General features: G+C 34.2%; 2 protein-coding genes across 7 annotated transcripts in view; both read right to left on the bottom strand.

Annotated features, from left to right (window-relative positions):
• Positions 1-4134, bottom strand: part of crp (transcription factor cropped) — a 72473-nt gene extending 68339 nt beyond the window's left edge. The window contains exon 1 of the mRNA XM_034331766.2: positions 3784-4134. Within this exon, the coding sequence (XP_034187657.1) occupies positions 3784-3866 (83 nt within the window). The 5' untranslated portion in view covers positions 3867-4134. The remainder of the gene's footprint in view (positions 1-3783) is intronic.
• Positions 4135-6535: 2401 nt separating this feature from the next.
• On the bottom strand, positions 6536-12717 carry LOC117607726 (polycomb protein Sfmbt). 6 transcript variants are annotated; one of them, XM_034331764.2, is made up of 11 exons: positions 12634-12652; positions 12485-12544; positions 11819-12087; positions 11496-11730; positions 11231-11430; positions 10965-11165; positions 10627-10891; positions 9775-10511; positions 9421-9676; positions 8983-9332; positions 6536-8894 (listed from the first exon to the last, which is right to left on the bottom strand). In XM_034331764.2, exons 2-11 carry the CDS (start codon positions 12501-12503, stop codon positions 8565-8567), a joined length of 2862 nt encoding a protein of 953 aa, XP_034187655.1. In that variant the 5' UTR covers positions 12504-12544; positions 12634-12652; the 3' UTR covers positions 6536-8564. The 6 variants fall into 6 exon arrangements, with proteins under 6 accessions (XP_034187655.1, XP_034187653.1, XP_034187650.1 ...); XM_034331762.2 differs by lacking the exon at positions 12485-12544 and having other exon boundaries at positions 12634-12717; XM_034331759.2 differs by lacking the exon at positions 12485-12544 and having other exon boundaries at positions 11819-12111; positions 12634-12655.
• Between the last annotated feature and the right edge of the window lie 673 nt (positions 12718-13390).

Raw genomic sequence — 13390 nt, 5'->3', positions numbered from 1 at the left:
TTGCAAACTGACTGTACGTATAAAAAAGGCAGGCATGTACGATATGGTGCAACTACGTTGACCGTGGTCAGGATCGGTTCGACCGATTTATTAAGTCGTGCAAACGAGCTTCGGAAAAAAGACTAGCATCTCACAGTCAAGCGAGTTTTATTCTCCAGCGGTTGATAAACGATGTGGTGATAATAAGCAAGGCGTACACGCACACCGACAAAGAAAAGGCCGACGTAAATACTGAAAGAAAATCGATAAGGGCAACCAGCGACAATAATTTTATCTGGGTGCAACATGTCGTAGAAAAAACTAGACAACGATGGGGCTGACCACGACAAAACCTTTTTTTATAGGAACTCGTTACGACATTTTTTTTTTTTTTTTTTCTTTAATTTCCAAATTACTTAAGCGAGAAAAATACACTAATGTTTCAAATTTTGTAAATTTACAAAAGTAAAATCGTTCCTTCTCAATTTTTATAAATCATGATAATTTATAAGATTGATGATTTGGTACTTTTTCATGATGCTAATTTAATAATTTAATTAGGAAAGAGTTAAACGACTCCAAAGTACAATTTGAAATTAATACGTTCTCGTCAGAGATAGAGAAAAGTGAATAGGTGCAATCAGTAAACTGAAAAGGAATGAAAAGAATTCGCGAGTTATAATCTTGAAGAAAAACGAAGAATGGACTTTGGAACGCGAGTATGTACATGACTGCATATATGTACACATACAAGTAGAACCTGCGCGGTGCATTGAATTTTTGTTACACTGATACCGTTCTATTACATAACAATTTCGATACCTAAACTTCCTATTTTCTTTACCAAACAATTCTACAAATGAATAGTCATCAACAAATAAAAGGATTACGCTACGAGACGAACTCCGGTTCACTGTGAACGCATAATCTCTGAGCACGTGAACTTGTGAACTTGTGATTAAAATAAAATATAAAAAAAAAAAAAACACATGTGCTCGAGTGAAACTCCTAAAATGGAAGGCTCGTGAGTCACGAATGCGGTAAGATTAAATTATATAAAAATAAATATGAGGAATATTACTAAATATCTTACTCGCAGAGTGAATCAACTATGGAAGACTTTTGAACAATTATATAAATAATAATAATAATAAAAAAATATTCTACAGAAACGGAATAAAAAGACTTATGACATTTTAAAAGTTTCCTCTATCAAAATTCTGAATTAAAAAAAATAAAATAATTCTTCCTCTATACTTTCTTCTGTCCTAATGCATAATAATGCACCGTCTCAACGTTGCATGTAAAAGTATTTTATCGATATAGAGTCGATAAACCATCGGAGAAAATTTATCAGAATCGGCAAAGTATCAATTACGTAATACCGATTACGTAATAAAAGAAGGTTTAATCAGCTGATATGGCGAGTCGCGTGATGAGAGGATAAACATGTATCAGATGTTCTTTCCTCTAACGAATGAGTAATACTTTCTGTTTTACGAAAAAGAAAATAAAACCTGTACTACACAATTTGAGAATGACGAAAGTTGTGTAACCTACCCTGTATCGAATACAAGCATCAAATAAAATTGTATACGTTTGTATTCCATCGACAAGTACTACAAAGATAATCTTAGTGACTGAATTTATAAATAAAAAAAAATAAAGGGGTAAATAGAACGCGAACGCGAACGTAAGGTATGCCGCGTGCATTAATGTAATCATTTACGCTTGATACCTCCAACGAGACCTTTACAGCCTGTGAAATCGTTCGCGTACATTTTTTTTTTTTTCCTTCGTTTTACTCTCAGCCACGATTGTTTCATTCAACTTTCTATGGTGTACACTGTTCAACGTTCGTTACACCATATTCAGAATGTGTACAATACTTGCATGTAAGATTATCGCGCAACCAGATCAGCGCAGAAATTACGACGCTTAGAGTACCGTCCGTGTGGTTGGCGACGCACGGTCGCTCCAACTATGTATTTCTTCCGCCCGTGCCTTTTATGCGGCACGATATTCGATAGGTCGATTAACCCTCGAACGTCGGACCATGGAAAGAGCCGAAATTTTCATTTATTTTATATTTCATATTATTTTCATTTTTCAAAGGTTAATATTTTTGTACACGTTTTGTAAATTTGGGTCTCAATTGACCCAGACTGTTCGAGGATTAAAATTTGGCGGGACAATAAAATGTTATCATAAAATCATAATTGATAAAAGAATAAAATAGCTTTTTAGTCGTTTCTATGTTGTATCTCGATTATGTGTTTAAGGTTATGGGAGATTCCGGCGTGCTTTCGCATCGACGTTTTTCGCGAACGTGAATCGAATCGCACGTAAACGATAGATCGAAGCTCCATGCAAGTGAACGTAACGCGGCGCGGTGATGAGCGTATGTAAACAAGAAGTCGCGCCGAAGCGGCATGCTTCGAGCTATTTATAGAGACCCATTATTGTGCAACAAACTTGCGGCTTTATGTAACGCATATAGAGTATACCCTGGCTCTGGTCTGTCGGTCACTCGGCCGTATACAAAGGAACTTGCTATCCTCGTCCTTTCGTTTTTTCCTCTTCTTTTTTTTTTTTCATCAGACCAGAGAGAGAACTGAAAACCGCGCCGTTATCCGGCTACGAATGTAAACAATAATCGAGCCCAGCGATTCTGAGAAGTAACCAAGGAAAAAGAAATGGCTGCTAAATGAACAGAGTATTCGAGTTTGCTCTTGATGTTTAAATACATAGTATTCTTTTTTCTTACCCGCGAACATAACCACCCCATGAGGCAAATAAAGGAAACGGACATGTGTCTATATGTATACGTGTACCGTATATGCACTCTAAACCTGTTTAGACAACTCGCGATAACATTCCAAGAAACGATTAATCGCGACTTCGTTTACCGGCCGAGTCCTCGCTAAGAACCGGTTATGATTTATTCTAAATCGAATATAAAGTACCATAGAAATTCTTGAGTCCAAAAATATCAAGGTGTAAATTTAATCCTGTTACGAAACGCTTGAATGCGATTTTCCAATTGACCACGCAACGATTTACCGGTTAATACCATTATATTTGAAAACAATTGGTCGGGCATGACTCCCGCGCCATGCTTGTTTGGGCGTGAACGCGTGGTAGTGGTAGGTACGAATTCGATTCGTCGTTGCATGGATTTATGGGAAACGGCAAGATAACAAAAGAGAAACGAAATTTGAAAAAAGAAAATGAAAATGTTTCCATCAAACAGCGGGATTGTATTTGATGGAATAGCTCGATGCGGAAAACGAAGGCTATTGTGCCGGCCGGCCGGCCGGCATCGCGACAGCTGGCTATCGAGAGAGACTATACTAGGATTTTGTTTGTATTGTGCACACACGTTTTAACATCCGTGTCACGATTACCACGGTTTGCCAATGCCACCGCAACGTCGTCGACAACGACGACGACGACGATAGTGGCAACGACATCGGCTACGCGATGGCGAGCAAAAAGAGGAGGTGATGGACGTTGTTACACTCGCAATCGGCGTGACTCGATAAGGAGGACGAGCACGCCTTCCTTTGCCGATAAATTCGTGTCATCTCGCTCGCGGTTTGTAACGAAGGCGTTAACACTGTATATTTAATGTCACTAAATGACGTGGCGTGTCAAACCACGTCGCTTTTCTATACGCACACAATGTAATAAACGCTGCTACCGTACGCTTTTCCAACACAACAGCGACACATGGCCGTACGGTTCGAGATTACTCATAGCCGGCTAAGATACGATTCATTTGAAAGTGAAGAAAATACTCACCCGCACAGGTTAGTTTCTTGTTCCTCGGTGGTTTCAACGATTTCCTCGAGCAAAATTCGATCCTCTTCACCAAACACTGACATATCTCGTTAGTCCGCAGCACTGAGAATCCCGCCGCGCGATTCCACACGTCCCAGCAGCCGTCGTCGTCGCGGCAGCGAAAAAGACGACGGGCTTCTCGCACACTACACCGAAAAAAAAAACGACGCGCACACCTTCACGCCTTTGTGACGCGTATTTTTTACGAAATTCGTAATTAATATTTTTCTGTTTTATACCGCGGTGGCACGCACCGAGATTCGTCCACGGGACAACCACTCCGCGCGGCGCACACACAACGCCCGAACGCGTTTTGTAATGGCGATCTTTGGCGGGAAACAGCTGAGGGCCCCCACAGCGTACCACGAATCACTCCGCCGCCGGCTTCAGGGCCGTCACTATCTAAGGTCCGTCGAGAACCCTCTTCTATCTCTGAAGTGCACACTTTAATGAAATTTTTTCATATTTTATACACCGATTATCCTATCTAATTTGTAACACAATTTACTCTTGTTATGTGTAATAGGATATTTACAGCACTTTTGACGAAACATGGATACTTAGTCAATTATAATTATGGTTTTAACATTGAAATTCTCACGTTTCACCGTAAAAATGATTCTTGTTCAAGAATACACGGTCAACGAAACAAATATCCTCGTAAAAATAATGCTGCATCTCAGGCGAATCGTTTAATGATCATGAGCACGTCGATGAAACCATCACGTGGCCACATGCTTAAACGTTATTTTTCTTAATGCTTTATCTTCGATGAAAATTGTACCACTCGCGCACGACACGATGTTAAACAAACATATATATACATATATATATATAATCTAGCCGATTAATAAAATTCGTTGTCTCGATTTTGAATTCCGATGAAACACAATAACTGTATCATTAGAAGGTACACAGAGATTACGAACGTGTATGAAGGCTCACGGTGTTGAACGATCGAAAACCATGTTCAAGGCACTCGCGTTTAAGTTTAGTGAACGCGGTTAGGGTGAACGCTACATCGTACTCTGCCCTGGACAATGACTCTCTTTGGACCAATCCTACACCAGCTCATCTTCGGTTTCACGTTCAGTTCTCCACAGTTTTCCGCAGGTAGTTGCACGCAGGCTACCCGTTGCTTCGCAACAGATCACTAGTATACTTAACTGTTTCCTCGGCGTGCTATTGTTAGAAATATTTAACGCGTTTAGAAGGGACTACTTTTACGTCGCGTAGGTTTACGCTAGAGGAATGGTGCGGCCGCGCGGGAAACATCTGCCAGCTGGCAGAGGCCCCGCCCATAGAATACGCCAGTCTCCCTCACTTCCCCCACCTGCACGACTCTATACCCAACGTATACATGTTTAACCATCTGTATATCCATGACCACGCGCACATACACGCAACAACCTTTTATCCTGCTCCTTCTTACCACTCGCCGTGCACTGTTACACGATACGAAAATTGACAATAAAAATTCGTTACTTCCCCGCAGGTATGATACATCATAAATGCTTTGTCCTGCGTATTCTCGTACAGATGCACTCTCAGACAAATGATAAAAGCTACACGTACTCTTTAACTATTTAGTACTATTTTTCATATACTTCAAATAATTATCTACTATATTGAGTGAATTATCTATTCAAAATTTATGATTCTAAACGATCTTATTAAATTGTATTCGTTTAGAAATCGATCAATATTACGAGTATATCTAAAAAGAAAATAAACACGCAATCGTAGCAAATAATAAAATTACGATATTGTGCATCGATGCTTTACAGTTATTGTTTTTCTCTTAATAATTTTCAGTAGTTTAAACAATATATTTTTAATACTTAAATACTTTTGAATGTTGTACTTTGTTTTTATCTTCTACACTACAATTTTACGTAAATTCTTGATGAAATAGGCCTGAATTTTCCGTAAAAATCACAAGCTCTTATTTAAATCGATAAATTCTGAAAAGTCGTACAGCTACTGCCATCTGACGGTCAAGAACAGCGGATCGGCAACCGAAATGCAAACACTCAAATGATTTAATTTAATGTAAACAATGTACTTCCATCATTATTTGCAAATATTTTTTTTACAATATATGTGAAAAACATTTATTTGAATTGTTTTAATCTTTACTTCTATAAAAGAAACATACGAGTGACGAACTTACAAATAAAAAAGAGAAGAAATAGATATTCTCACTTTCAAAACCTAGTATTATCGATAAATACTGTCGTCGATTATTTGCGGCTTAGTATTTTGTATATTCCGATACAATGTAAGCTAAAAATAACATTTAGAGATTGTATTCATAGTTATTGCTCGTATAATGTTTCATTTTATTGATAATGCATTACACCGTAAAAAATGAAAATTGTATGTTAATTATAATTGAAAAGGGATAACTATGAATACACCTCGCGATCAATTAAATAAATGAAAACATTAATATCTCTGATCCTTTCTCTTATATCTGCAATTGATTTGTTAATTCTGGAAAACGCTTACTTCTTAACCTAAATTTAAAATTCACAAATTTGAAAATACAAATCCTTTTCAAGTCTCAGACACATTGTTCAACGTGAAATAGATAACGATACGTATGGAAAAGTGAAATCATAAAACATTTTTCCTAGTGCCTTACAAAATAGCTACTTAATCAGCATTATTCAGCTGATCATAATACTTTTTTTGTAAAAAAAAAAAGATAAAATAAATTGTACCAAATTGTACACGTAGATTTTTTCAATTTCATTTAAATTTTCATTTCCGTTAACAAGTACTACCAATCAAACCGATAATTCACGTAAAAAATTTTGTCTTTCAAACTTTTATTATTCAACTGTGTGCGTATTGTAAATCTAATTGTAAGACGTTGTAATAGGAAACAAATTATCTAAAGTATGATTTCTTAAGGAAATTTAAATTTTTATATTGAACTTCATGTTATGTTCAATTTTACATTGGACGTTATTTTATTTTTAAATTAAAAGTCATTGAAATAACACTTAAAAATCCATCCAGTATTTGTGTTTTAATTTCTGTTTGATATTGTTTTATCTATTTTTGTACTCACAGTCATGTGATTAATGTATTCAAAGCAAAACCCAAACTTTTAAAGTTTATATCTGTAATACTATTTATAATGCCTCCCAATTTGTACACAATACTTAGATTAAGAAAATGTTACTACTTTTTCTTTGATCTGCAGATATAGATACATATATATATCATATTCTCCGAATTAATGAATTTTTACACTGCTATGCATAACCGCGTATCAACATAACAAAAAAAGAAAAAGAATATTTTATTATGTAAGTAGCAATTAAAATTCTGGTATAATAAAACGTGGATGACCAATCAAAATTCATGTTTAACATTTTATGAATTAACTGCTAAACAATTTTAGGTACCAAATCGAGATCGGTACCTAGTGAGATTCCAAAATGTTGAATAAATAAGCAGAGTAACCATGTTACTCTATCGTACTAAAAATAGTATTTAAAAAGTCTAAGACAAAATCAGCCTTAGACTTTGCTCGACTGGTTTGATTTACTGTAATGATTATAAAGCTACATATAGATACAATATTTGATATACAAATGCATCAACCACTTTCCAATAGTTACACTTCTTGTACACTGCGGTTACGTTTCCTTTTATTTTCTTCAAAAAGTTAGCTAAACTTAATACTGTGCTAAATGCTATATTTACAAGATTAGAAGTTGACCATTTCGTTCTTTTCTTATGTACAGACATGTACTTCTTGGTTTCAGCGAAGGGTAAATCAACAAATTTATTAAAATATGTAAAACTATTTTAGTAATGTGAATTATATCATTAAGGCAAACGTGATTAGAACTGTAATGAATTAATACCCAAGAGTTAGTTTGTACTTTATTATTCATGTTACTATATTTTTACTTTCTATTTTAATATACCTTTGTTGATTTACTCCTAAAATGTTATGATAAATTACGCTTTAGAAATTTTTATTTAAAAAACAAAAAAAGAAAACCTTTTAAACGTGGTTCATGCACCTGTAATCAATGTAGGTCAACATGAAAGCATGGATTTACAAATAACGGCGTTCTAAAGAAAAATTTACCTCGATAATAAAATAATTTCTCATATTTATAAGAATGTATAAATGCAATATGCTTACATGAACTCTCTTAACATTTTTTATGATAACAAATTGCATACACGTGAATATTACCATAGACTGAATTTTGATCTTTTCTTATCGGGTGATTAGTATTTATACTTGCTGTGTAAAATTAAAAATAATAAGTCGGATCAATTCATTCTGGAATATTTCTAGCTACATATTTAAAAATATCAAAATAATTATTTTATTATCTTTTAGTTTATAGTACATATATGTATTATAATAATAGCGTGATTCCTCAAATCATATCCGTAGCTGTTTATGACGTTTAATTCATGCCAAAAACGAAATAATTCTTTCCTTTAATCATAACTTCGACAATAGAATGAGATTTTTTGTTTCACTTTTTTTTCTTACGTATGCATGTCTATATACATATATACGTATATTATGCATATACATATATATGTACCTTTTATTCTTAAAGCATATAACAAAGAATGTCTATAACCACAGTGAAGTTTAAATTCTTAATTATTTGCATCTACATGCCTTACCTGTAAATCCATGTTTATTTTATGCAATGATGAAACTTATTCATAGTATTAACTATGTACTATTTTTGTTATAATAACTTTTTCAATCCTAATTTCAACCTTTCCTGAGCTGGATTCACTTTGATTTTCAATTGTTGAATAAGATCATATATTTTTAAAGAAGGACCAACTTTAAAACCTGTTAGGTCTATTATTTGGTCCTTAGTGAGTGTCAACAAAGTTTTTCCATCTATTTTACGTCTACTAAAATTATCGCAATACGTTGCACAATCATTAACACGAAGAAATTGTGCAACATCAAACACATTCCATTCAGATGGCACTAAATCACCAGATTCAGAACTTTTTTGAACACCATCTGCTAACCTTGGGATGTACTTATTAGTGGCAGATGTTACCTAAAGAATAGGATATTTATTTTCAACGGTTGTATGAAATAAAAATATCAGTTTCCAACGTGTGCAGGTATTATAAAACAATACTCACATTAACATAAGTTGTTGCAGTTCTTTCTTTTGGCGGTGGAGGGTTTTGTATTTCACTTTGAGTATCGTTTAATGCTTGACCCTGTCCAGTAGTAGGACTAGGCAGAGTTTGATCAGGCCCAGCTGGTTCTTCTGCTGGCTCTGGTTCCCTGTTTCTTTGTTCCGGTAAACTTTCCAAGTCACGTTCTCTCTCGATTTTTATTCCCTGGGCAGGCTCTACTTCTCGTTCACGTTCACGAGCCATACTAATACGTTCACTGTGACGAGGTAGAATGTTTTTCGCGCAGGAAACTTTACTGCTTTTCTTCAATTTTCGCTTAGCTTTACGTTTAAGGCCTCTCGGTGATTTTACTGAAATGTATTTGTAATATATCAATTTAAAATCTAAAATTTACTTTGGGGAATCAATAGAGTATAAAACGTGGTTCTAAATGTTTACCAGTAGGACTAGTGTTTTTATTGAGTACACGGGGCCCTTCTAGTTTATGATCAACAAGATCACACCATCCAACTGGATAAATGTCAGGACTTTGACAATCTAGCCATTGATCATATTCGTCCTCCCAACCATCAAAGTGTACTCTTAATAACCTTCCAATTACCCTAGTAATAGTAGCAACACAAACTAATCTAGGATCCATTAGGTCAGCTGCTTCGAGCCTCATTCCTTCGATAAATCCGTGTTGAGGTATTTCCTGTGTACAAAATTGTATACACGATTATAAGTAACGATAAGTAATGAAATTTTTAAGACATTATCTTGCTATTAAGAAATACTTATGTAATAAATTACCCTATTAAATAATTGCACCGGAGCGGGTACAGTATTTGTCTCTGTTAAATACGCGTCCCATGTAAATGTAGTTGGATCGTATCCCTTTGGTGGTGTAAGCGGTAAACCATGTTGCGAACAGAATCCAATTGGAAAAATACAAGGAGAACATGAATGATAACAAAACCAATCAGCACCGCTTGCATCTTCGTCGTAACTATCTATACGAATCATTATATAATCCTCTTTTAAAACTTGCATAACCGTTGCTGCACATATGGCAGAGAGATTAAGGGGATCAATGGCTTCTATTTTCATTCCTTCTCGAAATGTGTATCCAAGATGTAAATGATGATTCTTTGGCACATAAAAAAGATCTTCTGTTGCATCGTCTTCGCATAATTTTGATTTCGACACGCGTTCCAAATATTCCGGATATGCATCCAACGTTTGTCCTACTCTTTTCGCCCAGCCAACAGGGTGTATAAGAGGAGAATCTTCGTGGCACCAAAAGCCATTGTCTTCAGGTGGTGAGTCATAGTATCTTACATGTAAACGTTTACCGACAATCTTTTGTATTGTTGCTACCTTTACCTGCGAGATTCTATTTTTATCTACTACTTCCAAATGAAGTCCACATCTAAAACGCGATTTCATACTATCATTAACTTTATTATAAAAATTAGTTGGCAGTGTTCTTGCTCCTGTCAATCGTCTCATTAGAAAATCCTTCCAGTCTTTGTACTTGTTAGCAATTGCTGTTACAAACGATTACAAACAGAAATAAGATACATATTCTACGAAGAATTTTTCTTTTTTTTTTTTTTTTTTTTTCACCAGTTTCATAATAAATTATTAGTAACGTTTACTTACTATTAGGTGGAATGAGTGGTTTTCCAATGGTTGCACACCAACCTACTGGATGTATATCATTCGAGCACAGTGATACCCAAAAATCTTTATCGGCATTAAGCCCGAAACCCTCGTACCTTAATAAAGCTCTGTACCCAGATATACGTAATACAGTGGCCACCCAAAACGAATCTGGGAAAGCTTCGCATACTTCATCACAATCTGTATTCTCCACTTCTACTTTCATTCCGACCGTTATATTATCCCATATTTCCGATATAGGTGCCTGAAACAGGAACTTTGTATTAAAATGAACTAAAGAAAAAATTATAACTGTACAATTTGTTACTATTACTAACATGTTTAAAGCAAGACACTGGGGCAGCACAAAAACCAGGTTCAACCAGTTGTGGGGTCCAGTCATAAGAACCTGCCATATCAGCAGTTCTTTTCCTTCTTACAGGTAAATCCTCTGGCATCACTGGTTCAGATATCACTTTTTCTTTTTCTTTTTCTAATTCAATTGTTTCCTTTACATCTGCTTCTTCTTTTACTACAGTCTAAAATATTGATATTTTAAGATATTACATCGTTGTTTTGTAATACGTTTTCAAACGTAACTTACATTCTTTATTAATTTAGATTCACTTGGAGAAGATGGATTTACAGATACAGGTGTCTCTACTGAATGTGATGGACTATACGTAGAGTCAGCAGTAGGAGCGGTATGTTCCGAAGATCTTGCACACGCTCTACTACAGAATCTACGTTCTTTCGTGTAAAATGCATGTTTTACACCAATAGCACCACATTTTTCGCAAACAGCTGTCAGAAACAAAATAACTTTATAAATATGTACCATAAATATATAGACGCATTCTATAACTTACCTATACCATCTTTACGAATAGGAATAAAATTTAAGTCTGTATGAGGTTGGTATGCAATGGGTGTTTTTAAAACAAGCCCAGGATGTTTTATAGGTTTTATTTTCCTATTACGATTGTCTTGAGTAGTTTGGGTTGCTGCATTGTTTACAACTTGTTCCCGTTCTTCATCACCCATGTAATCTTCTAATGTTAAATACTCTGCCATTTCTTGTCTTTCAGACTGTGAATCATATTCCTAAAGGAACAACAACAATAATGATAAATAAAAGGAAAAATTTTCATACAAGAATGTAAGTATTTAAATTTAAAAAAAGGAAATTTACCTGTTGTATTTCCTGGGCATCAACAGCTTCCATAGCTTCATCAGGTTCAGAACATTCATTAGAAAACTGAGGTGGTAAATACCGTACCATAGTAGTAGGTGCAATTTGATGATTTCTAATGTCTTCGTATGGATTTGAACCATGAGAGAAGAATGGACTTTCTGCTTGACGAGGATCCAACATAAGTTCATGTGTAGGTTCTCCATGTACCATCATATCTCCCATCCATACCATCCCTAATTCCGGTAATCCAGGGATGGAAGCATACACTGAATTCATACAAATATCCATTCCTATATTCACATAATGATTGCAATATTACTTTTAGACAGATTTAAATGTAATTATACTTTTTAATATGAAATAATAAAATAATGCGATTAAAGCAGTATCTTTCGTCACGAAACAAAATTATTGTATCCAAATATACAGATTTTAACTAGGCGAAGACACTCGATAGACAGAAGCATTCCTGGATCATACAGGAACATTTATTTAACAAAGTATCCACAGTACACAAAATATAACACAGAGACTTTTGAAATAAACGCTACTATATTTGAATTCCATTCAATATCGTATAAAATATGAAAAAAAAAAAAAAAATTCAATATGATTTATTTCTGAAAGCGACGCCGAAGATTTGAAAATCAACATTTATTCAACCTTTTCCACTAGGAAACATTTTTCAAAAGAAGAAGTTCCTCTTTGAAGATACACCATATCCTGTAAAAAGTATTCAATCCCAAGATCATGAGTTACGATGCAATTTAACGCGCGAACATATTACATAGCGTAGGAAAACAAGTACGAACCATTAGAAGCTTGCATGTCCATGACAAAGCAGGGCTAGAAAACTCCTGTATATTCAAGTGGTGTGCAAATCGCTACGCCATCTGATATGGATCATAGTTATTATAAATAATTTGCGGTATATACAAAATTTTATTAAAATTAAATAATATTTATCATATAAGTTGTAATGTAATAAAACTTAACAAGATATTGTTAAGATAGTGTAAAAAATATTGAATCAAAAAGTTACAAATTTAAATACGATCATCATTTATATCATTTATATCATTTATATTACATTATATAATTTTTATGTCCAGTTGATATTCGTAAATTACAGATCGCAAAACAAAAGATTATAAATTGATACTGATAAGTGATTGTTGATTAAATAGATAATCCATTAGTATGTACAAATTTCGAAATAATTTGCTTCATTCTTTTTAACAATGGCGTCGTTGAATAATTGTAATTATTAGTTAATGATACTAGTATCTTAGTGTATATGTATACAATAGTATGAAATATTTATTAATATGTAATTTACAATAAATAAATGTAATAAATTTTTTATAAATAATACTGACACTCGTAATTACAAAATAATAAATTTTTATTTTAAAACATTTCATGATAAATAAATTTTTATTATGAATAAAATATATTTAATAATGAGTCTGGTGCTTTGTAACTCTATTAAAATTCAAGGTATTTTATAATTTACATACTAACGATAAGTGACTTGCAGTACAGTTTCTCTTATCAAAGTTCAGTTTT

The sequence above is a fragment of the Osmia lignaria genome, chromosome 6, assembly GCF_051020975.1.
Source record: "Osmia lignaria lignaria isolate PbOS001 chromosome 6, iyOsmLign1, whole genome shotgun sequence".
NCBI classification, from domain to species: domain Eukaryota; kingdom Metazoa; phylum Arthropoda; class Insecta; order Hymenoptera; family Megachilidae; genus Osmia; species Osmia lignaria.
The sequence above is the reverse complement of the archived record's forward strand: the minus strand, read 5'-3'. Positions and strand labels throughout refer to the sequence as shown.

What these genes read in the sequence shown, in the direction of transcription:
- LOC117607726 (XM_034331759.2), bottom strand. Translation starts at nt 12,655, where the DNA reads ATGGACATGCAAGCTTCTAATG. An exon ending in ATGCCCAGGAAATACAACAG is followed by an intron (nt 11,731 to 11,818) that starts GTAAATTTCCTT and finishes TTGTTCCTTTAG; the next exon opens with GAATATGATTCACAGTCTGA. An exon ending in TATTCGTAAAGATGGTATAG is followed by an intron (nt 11,431 to 11,495) that starts GTAAGTTATAGA and finishes TGTTTCTGACAG; the next exon opens with CTGTTTGCGAAAAATGTGGT.